This window comes from Zophobas morio, unplaced genomic scaffold (assembly GCF_036711695.1).
Source record: "Zophobas morio isolate AGI-343-1 ecotype UQ-CSIRO unplaced genomic scaffold, CSIRO_AGI_Zmor_V1 ptg000746l, whole genome shotgun sequence".
NCBI lineage: Eukaryota > Metazoa > Arthropoda > Insecta > Coleoptera > Tenebrionidae > Zophobas > Zophobas morio.
In genome coordinates this window covers 6,342-33,028 of record NW_026972849.1, presented here as the reverse complement: position 1 = coordinate 33,028, position 26,687 = coordinate 6,342, and the positions used below count along the sequence as shown (strand labels likewise).

Below are 26,687 nucleotides of genomic sequence, written 5' to 3'. Positions count from 1 at the left end.
AAAGAGTTTGAGAGAATCTGATACGGGAATATGACAGAATTTCGATGAATTTCGAGCAATCTGAAGAAATCTGAAAGAATTTCAAAAATTTGGAAAGAACTTGAAAAAATCTGAGAATCTCAGGAAATCTGAGGGAATTTGAGGGAACCTGAGAGAAACTAAGAGAAATTGGGAGATTTTCAAAGAATCTAAAGAAATATTAGGGAATCTGAGAAAATCTCAAAGAATATGAGAAAATCTGAGGGAATTTGAAGGAATTTGAGGAAATCGGATAGAAATTGAGAGATTCGGAAAGAATCTTGAGGAAAATGCAAGAATCTGGAACAATTTGAGGGAATATGAGAAAATCTGAAAGAATTTGAGAGAATTTGAAGGAACCTGTGAGACTTTGAGAGAATCTAAGGGAATCTCGAAGAATTTGGAGAATCTAAATGAATCTGGGAGAATTTGAGAAATTCGGAAAAAATTCGAAAGAATATCAAAGAACTTGACAAAATCTGAAAGAGTTTGAGAGAATCTGGAGGAACCTGCGAGAATATGAGACAATTTCGAAGAATTTGGAGCAATCTGAAGAAATCTGAAAGAATTTGAGAAATTCTGAAAGAATATGAGAAAATCTGAGGGAATCTGAAGGAATTTGAGGGAAGCTGAGAGAAATTGAGAGATTCGTAAAGAATCTCGAGGAATATGCAAGAATCTGGAAGAATTTCAGGGAATATGAGAAAATCTAAAAGAATTTGAAGAACTTGAAGGAATATGGGAGAATTTGAGAAATTAGGAAGGAATTCGAAAGAATCTAGAAGAATCTGCGGGAATTTGCGGGGATTTGAGAGAAATTGAGAGATTCGGAAAGAATCTCAAGTAATATGAAAGAATCTGCGAAAATCTGAAAGAGTTTGAGCGAATCTGAAGGAGCCTGCGAGAATATGAGATAATTTCGAAGAATTTGGAGAAATCTGAAGAAATCTGAGAGAATTTGAGAAATTAGGAAAGAACTAGAAAGAATCTGAGAGAATCTCAGGAAATCTGAAGAAATTTGAGGGAATCTGAGAGAAACTAAGAGAAATTGGGATATTTTTAAAGAATCTAAAAAAATATTAAAAAACCTGATAAAAGTCTCAAAGAATATGAGAAAATCTGAGGGAATCTGAAGAAATTTGAGGGAATCTGAGAGAAATTGAGAGACTCGTAAAGAATCTTGAGGAATATGCAAGAATCCGAAAGAATTTGAGGGAATATGAGAAAATCTGAAAGAATTTGAAGGAACCTCTGAGGATTTGAGAGAATCTAAGGGAATCTCGAAGAATTTAGAGAATCTAACGGAATCTGAGAGAATTTGAGAAACTAGGAAAAAATTCGAAAGAATTTTGGTGAATCTGAAGGAATCTGAAAGAATTTGAGAAATTCGGAAGCCATTCGAAGGAATCTAAAAATTCTAAGGAAATTTGGGGAAATCTTAAAGAAACTAACAGATAAATTGAGAAATTCGAAAAGAATCTTGACAAATATGAAAGAATCTGAGAAAATCTGAAAGAATGTGACAGAATTCAAGAGAATCTCGTATAATTTGGAGAATCTGAAGTAATCTGGGAGAATTTGAGGAATTAGGAAAGAATTCGAAGGAATCTAGGAGAATCTGAGGAAATTTGAGGTGATCTGAGAGAAATTGAGAGATTCGGAAAGAATCTCAAGGAATATCAAAGAACTTGACAAAATCTGAAAGAGTTTGAGAGAATCTGAAGGAAACTGCGAGAATATGAGACAATTTCGAAGAATTTGGAGCAATCTGAAGAAATTTGAAAGAATTTGAGAAACTCGGAAGGAATATGAGAAAATCTGAGGGAATCTGAAGGAATTTGAGGGAAGCTGAGAGAAATTGAGAGATTCGTAAAGAATCTCGAGGAATATGCAAGAATCCGGAAGAATTTCAGGGAATATGAGAAAATCTGAAGGAATTTAGAGGAACCTGTGAGAATTTGAGAGCATCTAAAGGAATCTCGAAGAATTTGGAAAATCTAAAGGAATTGGAGAGAATTTGAGAAACTAGGAAAAAATTCGAAAGAATTTTGGAGAATCTGAAGGAATCTGAGAGAATTTGAGAAATTCGGAAGCAATTCGAACGACTCTAAAAGAATCTAAGGAAATTTGAGGGAATCTGAAAGAAACTAACTGAGAGAAATTCAAAAATTCGGAAAGAATCTCGACGAATATGAAAGAATCTGAGAAAATCTGAAAGAATGTAAGGAATCCAAGAGAATCTCGAAGAACTTGGAGTATCTGAAGGAATCTGGGCCAATTTGAGAAATTAGGAAAGAATTCGAAGGAATCTGGGAGAATCTGAGGGAATTTGAGGCGATCTGAGAAAAATTGAGAGAATCGGAAAGAATCTCAAGGAATATGAAAGAATCTGAGAAAATCTGAAAGAGTTTCAGAGATTCTGAAGGAACCTCCGCGAATATAAGAGAATTTCGAAGAATTTCAAGCAATCTGAAGAAATCTGAAAGAATTTGAAAAATTTGGAAAGAACTTGAAAAAATCTGAGAGAATCTCAGGAAATCTGAGAGAATTTGAGGGAACCTGAGAGAAAAACTAAGAGAAATTGGGAGATTTTTAAAGAACCTTAAGAAATATTAGGGAATCTGAGAAAATCTCAAAGAATATGAGAAAATCTGGGGGAATTTGAAGGAATTTGAGGAAATCGGATAGAACTTGAGAGATTCGAAAAGAATCTTGAGGAAAATGGAAGAATCTGGAACAATTTGAGGGAATATGAGAAAATCTGAAAGAATTTGAAGGAACCTGTGAGAATTTGAGAGAATCTAAGGGAATCTCGAAGAATTTGGCGAATCTAAAGGAATCTGAGAGAATTTGAGAAACTCGAAAAAAATTCGAAAGAATTTTGGAGAATCTGAACGAATCTGAGAGAATGTCAGAAATTCAGAAGCAATTCGAACTAATCTAAATAATTTAAGGGAATTTGAGGGAATCTGAAAGCAACTGAGAGAAATTGAGAATTTTTTTTGAAAAAATCTCGAGGAATATGATAGAATATAAAAAAAGCTGAAATAATTTGAGAGAATTTAAGAAAATCACGAAGAATTTGGAGAATCTGAACGAATTTGGGAGAATTTGAGAAATTATGAAAGAATGCGAAAGAATCTAGGAGAATCTGAGGAAATTTGAGGGGATCTGAGAAAAATTGTGAGATTCGGAAGGAATCTCAAGGAATATGAAAGAATCTGAGAAAATCTGAAAGAGTTTGATAGAATCTGTAGGAACCTGCGGGAATATGAGAGAATTTCGAGCAATCTGAAGGAATCTGAAAGAATTTGAAAAATTTGGAAAGAACTTGAACAAATCTGAGAGATCTCAGGAAATCTGAGGGAATTTGATGGAATCTGAGAGAAACTAAGAGAAATTGGAAGATTTTTAAAAAATCTAAAGAAATACCTGTTAGGGAATCTGAGAAAATTTCAAAGAATATGAGATAATCTGAGGGAATTTGAAGGAATTTGAGGAAATCTGATAGAAATTGAGAAGTTCGGAAAGAATCTTGAGGAAAATACAAGAATCTGGAACAATTTGAGGGAATATGAGAAAATCTGAAAGAAATTGAGAAAATCTAAGGGAATCTCGAAGAATTTGGAGAATCTAAAGAAATCTGGGAAAATTTGAGAAACTCGGAAAAAATTCGAAAGAATTTTGGAGAATCTGAAGGAATTTGAGAGAATTTGAGAAATTCGGAAACAACTTGAAAAATTCCCACAGATATTCTCATATTCTTTGAGATTTTCTCAGATCCCCTAATATTTCTTTAGACTCTTTAAAAATCTCCCAAAATCTCTCTGAAATGAGAGAATCTCAGGAAATGTGAGGGAATTTGAGAGAATCTGAGAGAAACTAAGAGAAATTGGGAGATTTTTAGAGAGTCTAAAGAAATATTAGGGAATCTGAGAAAATCTCAAAGAATATGAGAAATTCTGACTGAATCTGAAGGAATTTGAGGGAATCTAAGAGAAATTTAGAGATTTGGAAATAATTTCGAGGAATATGCAAGAATCTGTAAGAATTTGAGGGAATATGAGAAAATCTGAAAGAATTTGAAGGAACCTGTGAGTATTTGAGAGAATCTAAGGGAATCTCGAAGAATTTGGAGAATCTAAAGGAATCTGAGAGAATTTGAGAAATTCGAAAAAAATTGAAACAATCTACTGAGGGAAACAGAGAATTTGAGAGAATCTGAGAGAAACTAAGAGAAATTGAGAGATTCGGAAGGAATCTCAAGGGATATGAAAAAATCTGAGGAAATCTGAAAGAGTTTGAAAGAATCTCGAAGAATCGGCAGCAATATGAAGGAACCTGCGAGAATCTAAGAGAATTTTGCAGAATTTGGTGTAATTTGAAGGAATTTGAGATATTTTTCAGAAAATCTGTAGGAATCTGAGAAAAACTAAGAGAAATTGGGAGATTTAGAAAGAATCTAAAGAAATAGTAAGAAATCTGTGAAAATCTGAAAGAATATGAGAAAATTTGAGGAAATCTGAAGGAATATGAGGGAATCGTAGAGAAACTAAGAAAAATTGAGTGATTTGGAAAGAATCTGAAAAAATATGAAGAGATCTGAGGAAATCTGAAGGAATATGGAAGAATTTGATAAATGCTGAAAGAATTCGGAAGAATTTGGGAGAACCAGAGGGAATCTGAGGGAATTTGAGGGAATCTGAGAGAAACTAAGAGAAATTGAGAGGTTTGGAAAGAATATGAGGGATTAGGAAAAAATCTGTGAAAATCTGAGGGAATTTGAAGGGATCTGAGAAAAATTGAGAGGTTAGGAAAGAATCTCAAGGAATATGAAAGAATCTGAGAAAATTTTAAAATGTTTGAGAAAATCTGAGGGACTCTGCGAGACTCTGAGAGAATCTCGAAGAATTTGGGAGTAATCTGAATGAATCTGAGAGAATTTGAGTGAAGCTAAGAGAAATTTAGAAATTTGAAATAAAATAGAAAGAAATATTAAGAAAGCAGAAAAAAATCTGAAAAAATAGGAGAAAATCTGAAGGAATCTGAAGGAATGTGCGGAAATCTAAAAAAAATTGGGAGATTCGGAAAAAATCTCGACGAATTTCCAATAATCTGGAAGAATTTGAGGGGATTTGAGGGAATCTGAGAAAAACTGAGAGAAATTGAGTGATTTGGAAGAAATCTGAAGGAATATGAGAAAATCTGAAAGAAGTTGAAAGAACTTGTGAGAATTTGAGAGAATCTAAGGAATCTCGAAGAATTTGAAGAATCTAAAGGAATCTGAGGGAATTTGAAAAAATCGGAAAAAATTCGAAAGGATCTTGGAGAATCTGAGAGAATCTGAGAGAAACTAAGAGAAATTGGGAGATTTGGAAAGAATCGAAAGAAACATTAAGAAATCTGAGAAAATCTGAAAGAATATGAGAAAATTTGAGGGAATCTGAGGGAATTTGAGGGAATCTGACAGTAACTGAGAGAAATTGAGTGATTTGGAAATAATCTGAAGAAATATGAAGAGATCTGAGAAAATCTGAAGAAATGTGAGAGAATTTGAGAAATGCGGAAAGAATTCGAAAGAATTTGGAAGAACCTGAAGGAATCTGACGGAATTTGAGAGAATCCCAGAGAAACTAAGAGAAATTGGGAGCTTTGGAAAGAATATGAAGGATTAGGAAAACATTTGTGAAAATCTGACGGAATTTGACGAGATCTGAGGGAAATTGAGAGATTCGGAAAAAATCCCAAGGAATATGAAACAATCTGTTTGAGAAAATCTGAGGGACTTTGCGAGACTCTGAGAGCATCTCGAAGAATTTGAGAGCAATCTTAGGGAACCTGCAGGAATATGAGACAGTTTCGAAGAATTTGGAGCAATCTGAATGAATCTGAAAGAATTTGAGGAATTTGGGGGAAAATGAAGAAATCTGAGAAAATCTTAAAGAATTTGAAAGAACCTGAAGGAATCTGTGAGAAATTGAGAGAATCTAAGAGAATCTTGAAGAATTAGGAGAATCTGAAGGAATCTGAGGGAATTTGAGAAATTTGGAAAAAAATTCAAAAGAACCTGGAAGAATTTGAGGGAATTTGCGAGAATCTGAGATAAACTAAGGGAAATTGGGAAATTCGGAAATAATCTAAAGAAATATCAAGAAATCTAATAAAATCTGAAGGAATATGAGAAAATCTGGGGGAATCTGAAGGAATTTGAGAGAATCTGAGAAATTTGGAAAGAATCTCAAGAAATATGAAAGAATCTAAGAAAATCTAAAACAGTCTGAGGGAATGGGATGAAGGAGATAAAGGAGACCAAACAAACGAAGGGCAAAGGAGACGAAGGAAAAAAGAAACGAAGGACGAATGAGATGAAGAACGAATGAGACGAAAGAGAGGAAGGAGACAAAGCAGACGAAAAACAAGGAGACGACGAAGATGGACAACAAAATATTCGAAGGAGACGAAGGAGAGGAAGAAGACGAAGGACGAAGAAGACGAAAGACGAAGGAGGCGAATGACGAAAGAGACGCAGGACCAACTAGCTGAGGGAAACGAATGAAAACAAGGACGAAGAAAACGAATGAGACGAAAGACGAAGGAAACGAAGAAGACGAAAAATATGGTGGAAACGAATGAGGCAAAGGGCGAATGAGACTAAGGAGACAAAGTAAACGAAGGAACAAGGGTACGAAGAAGACAAAGCAGACGAAGGAAGGAGGAAACGAAGGATGAAGCAGACGAAGGACGCGAAAGACGAAGGAGACGCAGAACGAAGGAAACGAAAACATTGTCAACCAATCAATGACAAAATTCCATGGTTTTCATTCAGACTAGAATACCATTCCAGACAAAATTAGCTTCCTACTAAGCAAAAATATCCACGTCACTCAGTTAATCCTCAAGTAGTTTCCAGACTGTATGTATACACACAATTTTCAATTTTTTGTAGAGACCCCGGCGTGGACACCTTCACCAAGCAGGACTTCGAATGCATGAAGTGCGTCTTCGAGCACCTCAACATCAACTACTCCCTCCTCGGCGTCGACAGCTACGGCTACGTGGACGAAACCACCGGCGAATTCAACGGCCTCGTTCACGCCGTCCAGGGCGGCGCAGCAGACGTCTCAGGTAATACACTTTCGACGCTTCAGAGATTACGTCTCGAGGAGTTATTGCAAAATAAACGAGGTTTTAACTCTTTTTCCCCGTCTTAGCGCTGCGTGTTTTCACCGCCGCCCGGAGCTTGTTCATCCGGTTTAGGGGTGAATGTTATCATCTCGCTCCGGCTTTTTTTCTATTTGCTCTTATTTTATTATCTATTTTTTCGGGCTTTATTGGTGTGCCGTTCGGTTTTATTGATTGCGGCTTGCGGTGTTAAATAATTTCGCCGACGTTTAACAGAGGGGCGGCGGATTTATGAGTGCTATTAAAATAATATTTTGTGTTAGTGGATGATTGGATTATGTTTACGGATGTGATTGGGTTGGGGGTGGGGGTGCTGGGTTGGCGCTTTTTTGTTGGATTGGTAAACACGGTTCACGTTTGGAGGGGTTTAAATGATTTTTGGGAATTTAATTTGGGGAATTACGACGGCTGGTTGTTTTTTTGGAGAGAACAATTATTCGCTGTTTTTACGATTTATGGGGGAAAATTTATTTTTGCGGTTATAGTTGAACCAATTACTCTCAGTAAATTTTGTTATATTATTTTTTGAAGATAAAACATTTTTGTGCTAATGTGTTTTACAGGTGTTTCTATATACTTTACCGAAGACAGATACCAAGCTGTAGATTTGATTAAAATGGGCAATCCACTAGGCCTCAGATTTATCGTGAAGAAACCTTCTACCTCATACATAAAGAACATTTTTTTCATTACTTTCAACACCAACGTCTGGGTGGCTTCCATTGTAGTAATAATAATTGCAGTTCTTGCGGTCAGAATAATTTTGAACTGGGAGACGAAGCACAAAGAGGTCTTATAACCCATTTTAATTATTTTTATTTAATTTATTATTATAATTTTTTTTTTATTGTAGACCGTAAAACAAAACAAATATAGCATAAGCGATGTCACTTTAATTGGTCTGGAAGCAATATGTCAACAAGGTTACTCAAAAAACTAAATAAATTCAATTTTGTATTCACCTTTGCAGGAACTACAACCGAACCTCAAAGTCTCTCGGGACGGATTTTAGCCCTAATTGTTTTCGGAGCTTTCATGTTCATTTATGTGTCATACAGTGCCAATATAGTCGTTCTTTTACAATCAACTACCAAAATTAATACAATCGAGGAGTTGGTTGAAAGCAGGATAACAGCAGGAGGTTGTGACACCCACTACATGAAAAACTACTTTGAGGTTAAATTTCCCAAATTGTAAAAATTTAGAAAAAACAAGTGTTTTAGTCGGTTCGAAAAGGTCCGCTGCGGAAACTCTACCTCGAGAAAATTTACCCCGACCAGTATTATCCACTCGATGTCGGCATGCGGAAGCTTCAAGAAGGAAATTTCGCTTTCCATGTTTTACTGCAAGGAGCTTACGAATATATTTTGAAAAATTTTACCAATTATGAAATTTGTGGCTTGCAGGAACTTCCGGGCTATATTGAGGTAAAATTCCAAGAGAATCAAGTTCTGTTTACAATTGTTTCAGAAAATTTTACTTTTGTGTTACGTTGCGTCCGTTCAAATGATTATAAATTTCCATTTTCTTGCACAACAGGCGAATTTATCTTACTTTATAATATGGGATGTGTTTATTTTGTGCGCCAGGTGTTTCGTACTATGTTTTTTTGTACACTGACCTACATGTTCACATTTTATTTATTATGAAAGCAAATATAAACAAACATAAAATGAAGGCAGACTAATTAGTTGTAATCTGGAGAGGTGGTCGTTGGTAACTATGTATTTAGAAAACGCGACTGCGTAGTTTATTTTGTTTAACATGCAGAGTATTCATTTGGCTTTAAATTTTATGAAAGGTTTAGTTGATGAAAGAAATAATTGGGAGAAAAGTTGATAAAGTGTTACATTCGAAATCCTTATTTCTAAACGTAATGAATGCTTTTGTTAACATCTGAATTACTGGTTGACTATTCGACATTTATTCACCTACTTTATGAAAAACAGATTTTTTTCTATGGTTGATGGTATTTAAATTTTTTTATTTTTCGAAATGATATATATAACTTCGAAAACTTGTGAGTTACATCCACAGAAATTCACGTATTTTAAAAGGAAATACGTATTTCTTCAGTTTTTAATTGAAGTCTCATTCAAATAACAAATTTAGTGCACTTTAAAACCAAAATAAGTCCTAGAGTTCTCTTCGATGAAACCCTATTTAATAGCTCTGACAAAAATTAAATTTTTTGTGTTACTTGTGATAAGGCGAAAATAAGCACAGAATATTGATACTGGAGACATTTCCTTTCAGAATGACTCTGGTCCAGATTGATTTGGCCATTATTAATTTTTGAGCAAAAATGGTGGAGGCGCCGGGATTAAAATTTAACTTTGTTGCTATCTATTTCAAAAATTTGTAAATAATTTCCGCAGAAACTCACGTATTTTAGAGAGAAAGAGGTTTTTATTCTAATTTTTATTGAAACTTTATTAAAATAACTAATTTAGTACACGTTAGGACCAAAATAATTGACTAGAGTTCCAAACAATTAAACTCTATTTAATAGCTCCGACAAAAATTAAATTTTTTGTGTTGCTTGAAGAGATAAGGCAAAAATAAGCGTTGAATATTGATACTGGAGAGATTTGCTTTCAGAATGACTCTGGTCCAGGTCGATTTGGGCAACTTTAATTTTTGAGTAAAAATGGTGGAGGCGCCGGGATTAAAAATTTAACTTTGTTGGTATTTATGTATATAAAATTTTGACATCATTCCAGAATGTGATTTTGAACTGGATATTTCAAAAATCAACCTTCATACGGACGCCAATATATTTTTTTCTAATTGAGATGCCATTTTTACGTAATAGAGAATTTTTTCATAATTTTTGAGTTAAGAATTTTCGGAATAACACTAAATATGTCCTTCAGGAAAGATGTTATGAGTAATTAAATTGGAATTTTCAGTTTCCGGTACTAATCTTGGTTTGGAACCATTAACAAATTTGGTTTTCCGGTTAATTTTATCAACATCTACCTTTTCAACGAATTTTTTGTCCATTTTTCTCCTACTTTGAGAAAAATTGATTTTTTTTTCAATAGTTGAGAGTATTTGAAATTTTTTATTTTTCCTGAAACTCCAAAAAATACCAAAAAATTTTCTTTGGTCAGTATCGATCTATTGAAGTTGTCTAGAGAATCACTTCGTCGACAATTCCTACGGTTTTTCCAAAATGACCCAAGTGATGTACCGGGTGTCTGGAAAATGACTGATTAACTCTTCAGTAAGTTATATCGCAAAAAAATAATAAAAAAATTCTTTATGACGTAAATAACGAAAAAAAAGTAATTTTGTAAAAGTAAAATTGGCAACACTGCACAGTGTGTGAATCCCTTCGGCTTACTTTCTGATTTCTTAATAACGATAGCGACTAAATTCAACCTTTTATTTTTTTTTTAGGACAATAAACATAACAAACTGATTTTAGCAGCTACTAGCTCCACCCACTCATCCTGTCTTTTCTTAGAGCGTATGTCATTTGCCAAAATTGATGTTATTTTAGCAAGTAGTAACCCCGCCCATTCTCCTGTATTTTCTTTGAGAGATCTCATTTGCCAAAACCCTAGTAGGTACTAACCCCGCCCACTCATCCTCTCTTTTTCTTAAGTATCTCATTAGCAAAAGTCAGTGTTATCTTAGCAGTTACTAGCCCCGCCCACCCACCCGGTCCTTTTTTAAAGAGCATGTCGTCTGCCAAGATTGATCTTATTTAGGCAAGTACTAACCCCGCCCACCCGCCCTCTATTTTCTTTGAGAGATCTAATTTGCCAAAACCCTAGTAGGTACTAACCCCGCCCACTCATCCTCTCTTTTTTTAAGTATCTCATTAGCTAAAGTCAGTCTTATCTTAGCAGTTACTAGCCCCGCCCACCAACCCTGTCCTTTTCTAAAGAGCGTGTCGTCTGCCAAGATTGATCTTATTTTAGCAAGTACTAACCCCGCCCACCCGCCCTTTATTTTCTTAGAGAGATCTCATTTGCCAAAATCCTAGCAGGTACTAGCCCCGCCCAACCATCCTCCTTTTTTTTATGAGGTATCCTACTAGTCAAAAGCGCTCTTATCTTAGCAGATCTAGCCCCGCCCACCCACCCTCTCGTTTCTCAGAGGATATGTGATTTGCCAAAATCAGCCTTATCGTAGCTAGTAGCTGCTAAGATAAAACTGATTTGAGCAAATGACATATCCTCTAAGAGAAAAGAAGGTGGGTGGGCGGGGCTAGTAACTGTTAAGATAAGACTTACTGACGGTAAATATGTCCTTGAGGAAAAGTGTTATGAATAATTAATTTGGAATTTTCAGTTTCCGGTACTAATCTTGGTTTGGAGCTATTAACAAACCTACTTTGAGAAAAACTGATTTTTTTTCAATAGTTGAAAGTGGGATTTGAAGTTTTTTATTTTTCCTGAAAGTCTTCCAAAAAAGACCAAAAAATTCCCTTTAGTCAATTTCGACATCTTGAAGTTGTCTAAAGTTTCACTTCGTTAACAATTCTTACGGTTTTTCCAAAATAGCTGAAATGATATAATATCAAATTTTGAGATGATCCAAGAATGTAATTTTGAAATCGGATATTTCAAAAAACAGCCTCCGCGTCGTCTTGGATATATTTTTTTCTCATCGATATGACATTTTTACGTAATAATGAATTTTTTCATAATTTTTGAGTTTAGTTTGTCTCAAGTGATGCTAAATGTGTCCTTAAGGAATATGATTATGAATAACTGATTTGGAATTTTCAGTTTCTGGTACTAATCTTGATTTGGAACCATTAACAAACTTAGTTTTTCAATTAATTTCGTCAACACTAAACTTTTTTCAATAGTTGAGAGTATTTAAATTTTTTTATTTTTTCTGAAAGTGGTCCAAAAATTACCGAAAAATTCTCTTTAGTCAATTTCGACATCTTGAAGTTGTCTAAAGTATCTAAAGTATAACATTTGTTTCTAATAATTTCGGGCTTTTAGAACAACAACTATATATTTATGCTTATCATATTTAAACATTATAAGTGATATTAATTATGTTCAAAATTTATTAATTTATATCGTGCAAATGTATAGCTTTGATCAACCGACTTCAATCGTTTCGAAAATTTTCCCAAAATTTAAACATTGTCGAGTGAACGAGTCACGGAATCCGATAAATTAAAACTGAAGTCGTACTTACCCTGTTTTCGGTCCTTTTCGGAAAAATATCCATCTTCGTTCGTGTTCACAGTACTAATACAACACATTTTCACTAATATTTATTAATAATAAATTAGAAATTCGTGAAAAGAGCCCTACTTTTAAGCCAAAACGGAGCTCTGATGTTGCTGCCACCAAACCGAATTCAAAACTAAACACAGAGGACCGAAAAATGTGACCTTTTATCAGGTAGCTCACGTGACAGTGACGTCATCGTACGTCACGATGAGATTGCAAAAATTATTTTTCATATTTTCGCTAAGAAATTGTACATTTTCGGGTTAATTTAACAATGTTTAAACAAACTAATTTGTTTTTGCTTACCTCGTGTTCTTAGGAAAATGGTTTTCGGTTTAATTATCATATATTAATAGTTACCAAATTTAAACATCATGAATTATATTATTAATTATGTTTAAATTTTATTTCTTCTTAAAAGCCTTCCAAAAAATACCAAAAAATTCGATTTAGTCAATTTCGACATCTTGAACTTGTTTAAAGTATCACTTCGTTTACAATTCCTACGGTTTTTCCAAAATAGTCCAAATGATATAATGTCACATTTTGAGATTATTTAAGAATGTGATTTTGAACTCGGATATTTCAAAAATCAGCTTCCACAACGACTTGGAGATATTTTTTTCTCATCGGTGTGGTATTTTTTTCTCATCGGTGTGGTATTTTTTGTTAATAGAGATTTTTTCGTAATTTTTGACTTTAGTTTTTCCGGAATATTATTTTGTCCTTCAGGAATATTGTTATGAGTAATTAATTTGAAATTTTCAGTTTCCGCTGCGAAACTTCGTTCGGAATTGTTAACAAACTTAGTTTTTCGATTAACTTCGTCGATATCTACCTGTTCGAATTTTTTGGCGATTTTTTACCTACTTTGAAAATAACTGATTTTTTTCAACTTTTGAGAGTATTTGAAATTTTAGATTTTTCTTAAAGCTTTTCAAAAAATACCAAAAATTTCTATTTAGTCAATTTCGACATCTTGAACTCGTTTAAAGTATCACTTCGTTTACAATTCCTACGGTTTTTCCAAAATGGTCCAAATGATATAATGTCACATTTTGAGATTATCTAAGAATGTGATTTGGAACTCGGATATTTCAAAAATTAGCTTCCACAACGACTTGGAGATATTTTTTTCTCATCGATGTTGTATTTTTTGATAATAGAGATTTTTTTCGTAATTTTTGACTTTAGTTTTTCCGAATGAGGCTAAATATGTCCTTCAGGAATATTGTTATGAATAATTAATTTGAAATTTTCAGTTTCCGCTGCTAAACTTCGATCGGAATTATTAACAAACTTAGTTTTTCGATTAGCTTCGTCAATATCTACCTCTCCGAATTTTTTTGACGATTTTTCACCTACTTTGAAAATAACTGATTTTTTTCAACTTTTGAGAGTAGGTATTTGAAATTTTAGATTTTTCCAAAAAGCTTTCCAAAAAATACCAAAAAATTCTATTTAGTCAATTTCGACATCTTGAACTTGTCTAAAGTATCACTTCGTTTACAATTCCTACGGTTTTTCCAAAATGGTCCAAATGATATAATGCCACATTTTGAGATTATCTAAGAATGTGATTTTGAACTCGGATATTTCAAAAATCAGCTTCCACAACGACTTGGAGATATTTTTTTCTCATCGATGTGGTATTTTTTGATAATAGAGATTTTTTCGTAATTTTTGACTTTAGTTTTTCCGGATGAAGCTAAATATGTCCTTCAGGAATATTGTTATGAATATTTAATTTGAAATTTTCAGTTTCCGCTGCTAAACTTCAATCGGAGTTATTAACAAACTTAGTTTTTCGATTAACTTCGTCAATATCGAACTCTCCGATTTTTTTTGACGATTTTTCACCTACTTTGAAAATAACTGATTTTTTTCAACTTTTGAGAGTATTTGAAATTTTAGATTTTTCCTAAAAACTTTTCAAAAAATACCAAAAAATTCTATTTAGTCAACTTCGACATCTTGAACTTGTTTAAAGTATCACTTGGTTTACAATTCCTACGGTTTTTCCAAAATGGTCCAAATGATATAATGTCACATTTTCAGATTATCTAAGAATGTGATTTTAAACTCGGATATTTCAAAAATCAGCTTCCACAACGACTTGGAGATATTTTTTTCTCATCGATGTGGTATTTTTTGATAATAGAGATTTTTTTCGTAATTTTTGACTTTAGTTTTTCTGGATGAGGCTAAATATGTCCTTCAGGAATGTTGTTATCAATAATTAATTTGAAATTTTCATTTTCCGCGGATAAACTTCGATCGGAATTATTAACAAAAACATAGTTTTTCGATTAGCTTCGTCAATATCTACCTCTCCGAATTTTTTTGACGATTTTTCACCTACTTTGAAAATAACTGATTTTTTCAACTTTTGAGAGTTTTTGAAGTTTTAGATTTTTCCTAAATGCTTTCCAAAAAACACCAAAAAATTCTATTTAGGCAATTTCAACATCTTGAACTTGTCTAAAGTATCACTTCGTTTACAATTCCTACGGTTTTTCCAAAATGGTCCAAATGATATAATGTCACATTTTGAGATTATCTAAGAATGTGATTTTGTTCTCGGATATTTCAAAAATCAGCTTCCACAACGACTTGGATATATTTTTTTCTCATCGATGTGGTATTTTTTGTTAATAGAGATTTTTTTCGTAATTTTTGACTTTAGTTTTTCTGGATGAGGCTAAATATGTCCTTCAGGAATATTGTTATGAATAATTAATTTGAAATTTTCAATTTCCGCTGCTAAACTTCGCTCGGAATTAACAAACTTAGTTTTTCGATTAACTTCGTCAATATCTACCTCTCCGAATTTTTTTGACGTTTTTTCACCTACTTTGGAAATAACTGATTTTTTTCAACTTTTGAGGGTATTTGAAATTTTAGATTTTTCCTAAAAGCTTTTCAAAAAATACCAAAAAATTCTATTTAGTCAATTTCGACATCTTGAACTTGTTTAAAGTATCACTTCGTTTACAATTCCTACGGTTTTTCCAAAATGGTCCAAATGATATAATGTCAAATTTTGAGATTATCTGAGAATGTGATTTTGAACTCGGATATTTCAAAAATCAGCTTCCACAATGACTTGGAGATATTTTTTTCTCATCGATGTGGTATTTTTTGATAATAGAGATTTTTTTCGTAATTTTTGACTTTAGTTTTTCCGAATGAGGCTAAATATGTCCTTCAGGAATATTGTTATGAATAATTAATTTGAAATTTTCAGTTTCCGCGGCTAAACTTCGATCGGAATTATTAACAAACTTAGTTTTTCGATTAATTTCGTCAATATCTACCTCTCCGAATTTTTTTGACGATTTTTCACCTACTTTGAAAATAACTGATTTTTTTCAACTTTTGAGAGTATTTGAAATTTTAGATTTTTCCAAACAGCTTTCCAAAAAATACCAAAAAATTCTATTTAGTCAATTTCGACATCTTGAACTCGTTTAAAGTATCACTTCGTTTACAATTCCTAGGGTTTTTCCAAAATGGTCCAAATAATATAATGTTACATTTTGAGATAAACTAAGAATGTGATTTTGAATTCGGATATTTCAAAAATCAGCTTCCACAACGACTTGGAGATATTTTTTTCTCATCGATGTGGTATTTTTTGATAATAGAGATTTTTTTCGTAATTTTTGACTTTGGTTTTTCTGGATGAGGCTAAATATGTCCTTCAGGAACATTGTTATGAATAATTAATTTGAAATTTTCAGTTTCCGCTGCTAAACTTCGATCGGAATTATTAACAAACTTAGTTTTTAGATTAGCTTCGTCAATATCTACGTCTCCGAATTTTTTTGACGATTTTTCACCTACTTTGAAAATAACTGATTTTTTTCAACTTTTGAGGGTATTTGAAATTTTAGATTTTTCCTAAAAGCTTTTCAAAAAATACCAAAAAATTCTATTTAGTCAATTTCGACATCTTGAACTTGTTTAAAGTATCACTTCGTTTACAATTCCTACGGTTTTTCCAAAATGGTCCAAATGATATAATGTCAAATTTTGAGATTATCTGAGAATGTAATTTTGAACTCGGATATTTCAAAAATCAGCTTCCACAATGACTTGGAGATATTTTTTTCTCATCGATGTGGTATTTTTTGATAATAGAGATTTTTTTCGTAATTTTTGACTTTAGTTTTTCCGAATGAGGCTAAATATGTCCTTCAGGAATATTGTTATGAATAATTAATTTGAAATTTTCAGTTTCCGCGGCTAAACTTCGATCGGAATTATTAACAAACTTAGTTTTTCGATTAATTTCGTCAATATCTACCTCTCCGAATTTTTTTGACGATTTTTCACCTACTTTGAAAATAACTGATTTTTTTCAACTTTTGAGAGTATTTGAAATTTTAGATTTTTCCAAACAGCTTTCCAAAAAATACCAAAAAATTCTATTTAGTCAATTTTGACATCTTGAACTCGTTTAAAGTATCACTTCGTTTACAATTCCTAGGGTTTTTCCAAAATGGCCCAAATGATATAAAGTCAAATTTCGAGATAATCCAAGAAAGTGATTTTGAACTCGGATATTTCAAAAATCAGCTCCTACATCGACTTGGATATATTTTTTTCTAATTGAGATAGCATTTTTATGTGATAGAAAATTTTTTCGTAATTTTTGACCGTGTTATTGCTATTTTTGCATTTTCTACATAAGTCCCTCTAATTTTAGTATATCCCACAGACTAAAACTACCTAAAACTTATTGTATTAAAGATGAAATCCATCTTTGCCCCATTTCTCCTTTTTGCAGGAAAATCGCGGCTACGTCGCCGTCCCCAAGCACTCCCCCTACAAGGACATATTCAAAGTCGCGTAAGCGGATCCTCTTAATAAAACCCCCAGCTGATTATTCCTCGCAGGATATTGAAGGCAGACGAGTACGGACTCCAGAGACGGACCAACCTCCGGATCATCATGAAACCCACATGCTTCTCCCAGTCAGCCACGTTCAAGAGCATCGGGATCTACGACTGCGAGCAGGTTTTCCGGATGTGGATTTTTGGCACGGTCCTCGCGGCCGTGATCTTTCTGGCCGAGATCCTCGCCGATAAGGTTGTGATGAAGGAGCTCGCCGCCAGAAGAGCAAATAGGTCTAAAAGAGATAGAGCCGGATTTTAGGGGCGATGTGTGTGTCGGAAGAGTTTGCATAACTTTGTCATCAGATTTAATCAAATTAGATAATAGGACGAGCACTGCATTAAATTTAATTAAAAGGGTTTGCGTGTCGGTTGTGAATCGATAAAAATTCTGCTGGGCGAAGCGGGAAAATATAATAAAGCACTTTTCATGTTTTGCTGGTTTTGTCTTGAATTTTAACGAGAAAGCAGAAAATCTGTAGCTTAAGTGTGTTGTAGGGAGTTGTTAGGAGGCGATTACAACGGGGGAATAAACAGGACAAATTATAGTGCGGCAGAATGGAACAGTTTTATTAAAACGTGAAAACAGTGGCTTGGAATACCGCCGGAACGAAATAGCTAGGTGCTAGTGATGTAAGGAGTAGACGATCGTAGAAAATAATAAAGTATATGTGTAAACTGGTCGAATGTTTTTTTTTCAAACAGCTTTGATAATATATCACTCAGATTAAACTTTTAGTATTTAGTTGGTATGTTAAAAAAATCTAAACACCAACTAGGCAGCCGGATTAATGAAAAAACGAATTTTGAAAATAACCTGAAATTAAAATAACGTGGCAGTGTTTAGTTCCGGTTTTGATATATCGACTAATTTCTTTCTGATAGATTTTTTTTAGGATTCTTATAAGTTTATAGCTTTTGTCATCAGTTGCCTCTAAGAGACTCATGGTAATTAATTACTAAATAAACTCATAAAAAAATATTTTCTTAATATTCATTATTTCAGAACTGGAACGAAATATTTTTAAACATTTGTCGCATTGTTGCCAATTGCGCTAAGTACTCTATGAGAAACCTCTGTGCACGCTGATCGAAAATTATAACAATGATAAGCCCGCTAAAGAAAACTGGAATTTCACCTTCAATTGTTTTTTAATATATAGGGTGAATCACTAAGCGCGCGGTTCTTGATATCGTATCAATTGCTAAAGGTAGAAAAAAGTCTTTCCGGTATAAAGTAATTCAAAATTATTATATGCACAGCGTTTAAAAAAATTTTAAACCTCGCGACTTATAAATATTGACATTTCAGTTTTTTAATGCAACACCCTGTATTTTATTTTTGCATCTTACTCTATTTTTTTCTGTCTTTTAATATGTCGGCGCCTTCCTTAAAAAAGTAGAAAATCTCAATAACTGCCTATATGAAAAGTCGGGTGTTCTATTTGAAAAAAATGAAGTATGGATATATGAAAATTGTCATAATTTATTTTTTCATAAATACTCTATACATTTAAGACTCTCCACAAAATATTGTAAAACGAATTTTGAAAATAACCTTATTATGATTTGATTGATTGATAACAAATTTCATGGAAATTAAAATAACGTGACAACGTTTAGTTCCGGTTTTGAAATATCGATTAACTGCTTTCTCATCGAATTTTTTTGGATTCTTACAAGCTTATTGTTTTCGTCATCAGTTGCCTCTACGAGGCTCATGGTAATTACTAAATAAACTCATAAAAAATTATTTTATGAATATTCATTATTTCAGAACTGGAACGATACATTTTTAAACATTTGTCGCATTGTTGCCATTTGCGCTAAGTAATCTATGAGAAATCTCTATGCGCACTATTCGAAAATTATAGCAATGATAAGCCCGCTAAAGAAAACTGGAATTTCACCTTCAATTGTTTTTTAATATATAGGGTGAATCACTAAGCACGCGGTTCTTGATATCGTATCAATTGCTAGAGGTAGAAAAAAGTCTTTTCGGTATAAAGTAATTAAAAAATTTTATATGCACAGCATTTAAAAAAATCTTGAACCTCGCGACTTTTAAATATTCACATTTCAGTTTTTTACTGTAAGACCCTGTAATTTACTTTTGCATCTTACTCTATTTTTCTCTGTCTTTCAATATGTCGGTGCCTTCCTTAAAAAAGTTGAAAATTTCAATAGCTGCCGATATGAAAAGTCGGGTGTTCTATTAAAAAAAATGAAGTATGGATATATGAAAATTGTCATAATTTATTTTTTTATAAATATTCTATACATTTAAGACTCTCCACAAAATATTGTAACACGAATTTTGAAAATAACCTTAATATGATTTGCTTGATTGATAACATATTTCATGGAAATTAAAATAACGTGACAACGTTTAGTTCCGGTTGTGAAATATCGATTAACTGCTTTCTCATCGAATTTTTTAGGATTCTGACAAGCTTATAGTTTGTGTCATCAGTTGCCTCTAAGAGACTTATGGTAATTACTAAATAAACTCAGAAAATTATTTTATTAGTATTCATTATTTAAGAACTGGAACGATATATTTTTAAACATTTGTCGCATTGTTGCCATTTGCGCTAAGTACTCTATGAGAAATCTCTGTGCGCACTATTCGAAAATTATAGCAATGATAAGCCCGCTAAAGAAAACTGGAATTTCACCTTCAATTGTTTTTTAATATATAGGGTGAATCACTAAGCACGCGGTTCTTGATATCGTATTAATTGCTAGAGGTAGAAAAAAGTCTTTTCGGTATAAAATAATTCAAAATTTTAATATACACAGCGTTTAAAAAAATCTTAAACTTCGCGACTTTTAAATATTGACATTTCAGTTTTTTACTGTAAGACCCTGTAATTTACTTTTGCATCTTACTCTATTTTTGTCTGTCTTTCAATATGTCGGTGCCTTCCTTAAAAAAGTAGAAAATTTCAATAACTGCCTATATGAAAAGTCGTGTGTTCTATTCGAAAAAAATGAAGTATGGATATATGAAAATTGTCATAATTTATTTTTTATAACTACTTTATACATTTAAGACTCTCCACAAAATATTGTAAAACGAATTTTGAAAATAACCTTATTATGATTTGATTGATTGATAACAAATTTCATGGAAATTAAAATAACGTGACAACGTTTAGTTCCGGTTTTGAAATATCGATTAACTGCTTTCTCATCGAATTTTTTAGGATTCTTACAAGCTTATTGTTTTCGTCATCAGTTGCCTCTACGAGACTCATGGTAATTACTAAATAAACTCATAAAAAATTATTTTATGAATATTCATTATTTCAGAACTGGAACGATACATTTTTTAACATTTGTCGCATTGTTGCCATTTGCGCTAAGTACTCTATGAGAAATCTCTATGCGCACTATTCGAAAATTATAGCAATGATAAGCCCGCTAAAGAAAACTGGAATTTCACCTTCAATTGTTTTTTAATATATAGGGTAAATCACTAAGCACGCGGTTCTTGATATCGTATCAATTGCTAGAGGTAGAAAAAAGTCTTTTCGGTATAAAGTAATTCAAAATTTTTATATGCACAGCGTTTAAAAAAATCTTAAACCTCGCGACTTTTAAATATTGACATTTCAGTTTTTTAATTCAACACCCTGTATTTTATTTTTGCATCTTACTCTATTTTTTTCTGTCTTTTAATATGTCGGCGCCTTCCTTAAAAAAGTAGAAAATCTCAATAACTGCCTATATGAAAAGTCCGGTGTTCTATTTGAAAAAAATGAAGTATGGATATATGAAAATTGTCATAATTTATTTTTTTATAAATACTCTATACATTTAAGACTCTCCACAAAATATTGTAACACGAATTTTGAAAATAACCTTATTATGATTTGATTGATTGATAACAAATTTCATGGAAATTAAAATAACGTGACAACGTTTAGTTCCGGTTTTGAAATATCGATTAACTGCTTTTTCATCGAATTTTTTAGGATTCTTACAAGCTTATTGTTTTCGTCATCAGTTGCCTCTACGAGGCTTATGGTAATTACTAAATAAACACATAAAAAATTATTTTATGAATATTCATTATTTCAGAACTGGAACGATACATTTTTAAACATTTGTCGCATTGTTGCCATTTGCGCTAAGTACTCAATGAGAAATCTCTGTGCACGCTGATCGAAAATTATAACAAAATGATAAGCCCGCTAAAGAAAACTGGAATTTCACCTTCAATTGTTTTTTAATATATAGGGTGAATCACTATGCGCGCGGTTCTTGATATCGTATCAATTGCTAGAGGTAGAAAAAAGTCGTTTCGGTATAAAGTAATTCAAAATTTTAATATGCACAGCATTTAAAAAATTCTTTAACCTCGCGACTTTTAAATATTGACATTTCAGTTTTTTAATGTAAGACCCTGTATTTTACTTTTGCATCTTACTCTATTTTTCTCTGTCTTTCAATATGTCGATGCCTTCCTTAAAAAGGTAGAAAATTTCAATAGCTGCCTATATGAAAATTCGGCTGTTCTATTCGAAAAAAATGAAATATGGATATATGAAAATTGTCATAATTTATTTTTTTATAAATACTCTATACATTTAAGACTCTCCACAAAATATTGTTACACGAATTTTGAAAATAACCTTAATATGATTTGATTGATTTATAATAAATTTCATGGAAATTAAAATAACGTGACAACGTTTAGTTCCGGTTTTGAAATATCGATTAACTTCTTTCTCATCGATTTTTTTAGGATTCTTACAAGCTTATTGTTTTCATCATCAGTTGCCTCTCAGAGGCTTATGGTAATTACTAAATAAACTCACAAAAAATTATTTTATTAATATTCATTATTTCAGAACTGGAACGATACATTTTTAAACATTTGTCGCATTGTTGCCATTTGCGCTAAGTACTCTATGAGAAATCTCAGTGCGCACTAATCGAAAATTATAGCAATGATAAGCCCGCTAAAGGAAACTGGAATTTCACCTTTAACTGTTTTTAAATATATAGGGTGAGTCACTAAGCGCACGGTTTTTGATATCCTATTAATTGCTAGAGGTAGAAAAAAGTCCTTTTGGTATAAAGTAATTCAAAATTTTAATATGCACAGCGTTTAAAAAAATCTTACACCTCGCGTCTTTTAAAAATTGATATTTCAGTTTTTAATGCAACACCCTGTATTTTACTTTTGCATCTTACTCTATTTTTTTCTATCTTTCAATATGTCGCTGCGTCCTTTAAAAAAGTAGAAAATCTCAGTAACTGCCTATATGAAAAGTCGGGTGTTCTATTCGAAATAAATGAAGTATCGGTATATCAAAATTGTCATAATTTTTTTTTTTTAAATACTCCATATATTTAAGACTTTCCACAAAATATTGTAACACGAATTTTGAAAACAACGTCATTATGATTTTTTTGGGAATATTTCCATTGATAACAAATATCATGGAAATTAAAATAACATGACAACGTTTAGTTCCGGTTTTGAAATATCGATTAACTGCTTTCTCATCGACTTTTTTAGGATTCCTACAAGCTTATAGTTTTCGTCATCAGTTGCCTCTAGGAGACTCATGGTAATTACTAAATAAACCCATAAAAAATTAATTTAATAATGTTCATTATTTCAGAACTGGAACGATATATTTTTAAATATTTGTCGCTCTGTTCACACTATGATAAATTTCTATACACGCTAATCGAAAATCATGATAATGATAAGTCTGAAAGAAAACCGAAAATTCAACACTAGTGTTTTTTAATATACAGGGCGAATCACTCACACGATCTGAATTAATTTTTATTAGAGTCAGAAAAATGTCACAGACTAAAATTGTTCGCTTTTTTGAGTATCATACAGTAAAATTATTTTCAACTATACAGAGTGTTTTGATTTGAGCCAATATACACAACTTCGTATTTTTGTTTTAGAATATAAAATAAGCATGGTTGCCTACGCTATTGTACGATGTTCTCTTATTTTTAATTTTCAAACACGGTTTCCGGCGTTGTTTTTTTCGCAGCGAGAAATTTAAATTTCAAATTCAGGACAACACAAGGTTGGTTAAAAAAAAACAACAGACGAACTAGCGAAAATAGAAAATTTACATTTGCGTATTCTAGAAGCTACGAAATACCTTGAGAAAGGTAATTTAACTGAGATACAACTGCTGAATAAATGTATTTTATTGTAATGTAATTCGAAAATAATTATAATAATAAGTGCAACTAGGGTCACGTTCATACTAGGTGTATGATCAGCGTAAAATTTTTAATAGCAATATTTTTTAATTTAACTGCATTTAAATAACAATTAGGGACCTCTCTGAATTTAAATTGTTTTAATTAACTCAACCGTGTTTTTAATTATTATTTTAATATAACAGTGCTTTTAAAATTTCACGAATGTTACGTGTGCTTTCAACCGTGTGTTTTCCGTGCAAAATAAAATCGAATATAATTTGTAGAGCAAAGTGCATTTATTTGTCCCGTCAGAAACCTGATGACGTCATTTCAAAAAGTGCTAAATAATTTTTTATCGTTTGAAAAAAGTAAAAGGGCGATGTTTTTTGACGACTATAAGTTTTATATTAAATATCTATAAACTGGCAGATAAAAATAAAAATTAGAAGCGACTGAAAATGTCAAGGAAACTACACAAACAAACTCCCACGCTTTTTTTGTTTGAAAAATAACATCGTGTGCCGAACATCTGTCTTCCCGTCTTTAGTTGTAAAAAATTTTATGTACCTCGGGTGTACCTTTATTCGTACAAATGTTCAACGTCTCAGTTAATTTAATTAGTTGCTATAGCAATTACACTTTGAGAAAAACAAATGTACTTAAACAAAAAATTCCTTCTCTCATTAGCTGCCATCCAACAACATCTTTAATTATTTCTTGCAACAAACACAACCAAGTCTCACTTATTACTTCGCTCACGCTAAATGTACTTAAAGAGAAATAGCCGCCATAAAGTCATAAATTATCTGCCACGTACTCCACACCGGTTTTTGAAACACCGTATTTTTCACGTCACTCGCTTTAAAGAAAGTCAGGTGACACTAATACCGCACTTAGTCACACAGAGGAAATTGTAGTCACGTTGGTTTTCATAATTTACAAGATTTCTTTTCTGCTGTCGATATAAAAGAAATAGTTCGATGCAGAGGCGCAGTTTCAGACTAAACTGAAAATGCGAAATCCGGCTTGGTTAGCTGTGCTTTTACTACGTTTCGGATTTTCAGGATGCTCGTCGCCGGATTTGGATTTTTTGACGGGGTTTTTCAGGGGAAAGCCGGCGGTGGTCACGAGCTACAACTGCTGGAGCAAAAGTACGTCTGCGATTAGGTCTAAATTTTTTTCATAGAAATATCAACAATAAAAAGAATAGGGTTTATTTCGCCGGCTCGATGTTATACAATTTTTTCGTAACTCTGTCGAACAATAGGTAAAAACGTGGAGTTGGTGAAAAGCCTGGCGAACTCCCCCGACGTCCACTTCTCCGGCTACTACACCGCCCCTCGAGTCGACACTCTCAAAAAATATTCCAACATCGACTACCTCGTTCTGGATTTACGCAACTGCCTCCCTGCCAACCTCATTCTTCTCCAGGTAAAAAAACAATCGCACCTTCGGGCTATTCCAATACAAATTTCAGCTGAACCAAAGCAATACGTTCGTCTACCCTTTGAAGTATCTGCTCCTTATTGATAAACCCGACTTTTCGTCCCTTTCTGCAGAACTCGGTCAATACCAAATCCTGCCAAACTGCGAGCTTGTTATTACAGTTTTTGACAACGACTCAGCTTTTTTGTACGAAACTTACAAAGTGGGGAAAAAGAGCGAATTAAGTAAGAGCCGGGAGTTCGTTTGTGCATGTCAGAAATGATTATTTCAGCTTGGGAGAATTATGGAAATTGGACGTTGGAAGGTGGTTTGCATGAGCATTATTGGAACGTTCCGACGTCTCAGCGGCGAATGGATTTGAAAGGGGCTAATTTAGTCGTGTGTCTTGTGGTATTTGTCAACGATACTTTGAATCATCTGGATGATTATAAGTGGGTTTGAGGGGCGCTGAGGATGGTGTTATTGGATTTGTTGCAGGGATCCGGGGGTGGATACGTTCACGAAGCAGGATTACGAGTCGACGATGTGTATGCTGCAGCACATGAGGGTTAATCACACTTTTTCGATTGTCGACAATTACGGGTACGTGGATGCGGAAAGTGGGAATTTCAGCGGGCTGGTGAGGGAGATCCAGTCCGGGAGGGCGGATGTTTCAGGTGAGATCCGAATTCCTCATTGACTTACATTTTATTCATGGAAATAACGCTGGCAAATCTGGAAATTTTATGGAATAGTCTCTACAGGTTATTGTAAAAGTTGTTTTAAAATATTCGCTTCAGTGACTTCTAATTAACAAAGAGCGCAACTTTATTCGATTGATTATTATTTTTAAAACATCAAACTTTAAAAGCTCGTACTAATTGGATATTTATTTTACATTTAAATGCCAGTTCTGGGATTAATAGGAAAGTTTAATTTCAATACATTTTTACATGGATACATAAAACCCCTTTCGAGGACGAAAACCACTTCTAAACTGCTAAAAGCTCATTGATTTTTGGCTCTTGAGCTTACGCTGTAATAAGTTCTGTTTGAATTTTTTTGTTACCTGTGTTAATTCCAAAATATGGCTGATTCTAGAAATAATATAGGATGCAAGAATTTCGACTTCCAGTTGTTTTTTTACAAATAAAATTTTGAAATAAAACACCCTGTATATTCACTAAATTATTCCAAATATAAAACATGTTTAAACATATTTCACCTAGGCAAAAAATTACAGGGTGTGTGAAATTGTTGTGATCTCAGAGATATTTTTTAAAGAATCTCAAAGTATCTTGCGTCCGCTTGAAGACTCTTTTATTTTTGAGCGAATCTCGAGATTCTTATAATTTAGTTTTGAAAAAGTCTGAAGGATTCTCGGGAATTCCGGTGTTTTATTTATTTAAGAATTCTCAAGAAATCTTGTGGTCTCTTATTTTTGTTTTTGGTAGAATTTTATAGAATCTCGTGGATTTCTAGTGTTTTATTCTAAAAAAAAAAAAAATTAAAAACCCTGAGAGTTCCGTGTGTTTTATTTTTGAAAGAATCTGAAACATTCATCAAATCCTGAGTCATTTATTTTTGAAAAAGTCTGAAGGAATCTTGGAGAACTCTGGTGTTTCATTTTTCAAAGAAAATCAAAGTATTTTACGGCCCATTTTTTAGGTTTTTCGCTGAAAAAAAATTTAGGTAATTTCTGGAGTCCCTAATGTTTTATTGTTGAAAAAAAATATGGAAAGATCCTGAGGGTCCTTGTGTT

General features: G+C 32.8%; 1 protein-coding gene across 1 annotated transcript; it reads left to right on the top strand.

Moving 5' to 3' along the window:
- Positions 1-24,512: 24,512 nt before the first annotated feature.
- On the top strand, positions 24,513-25,602 carry LOC135121857 (uncharacterized; the record flags this gene model as incomplete). The annotated part of the gene is made up of 5 exons (XM_064046139.1): positions 24,513-24,651; positions 24,768-24,931; positions 24,978-25,170; positions 25,218-25,377; positions 25,424-25,602. Coding segments are annotated over exons 1-5 (835 nt in total), but the record flags the coding sequence as incomplete, so codon positions are not given.
- Positions 25,603-26,687: the final 1,085 nt, after the last annotated feature.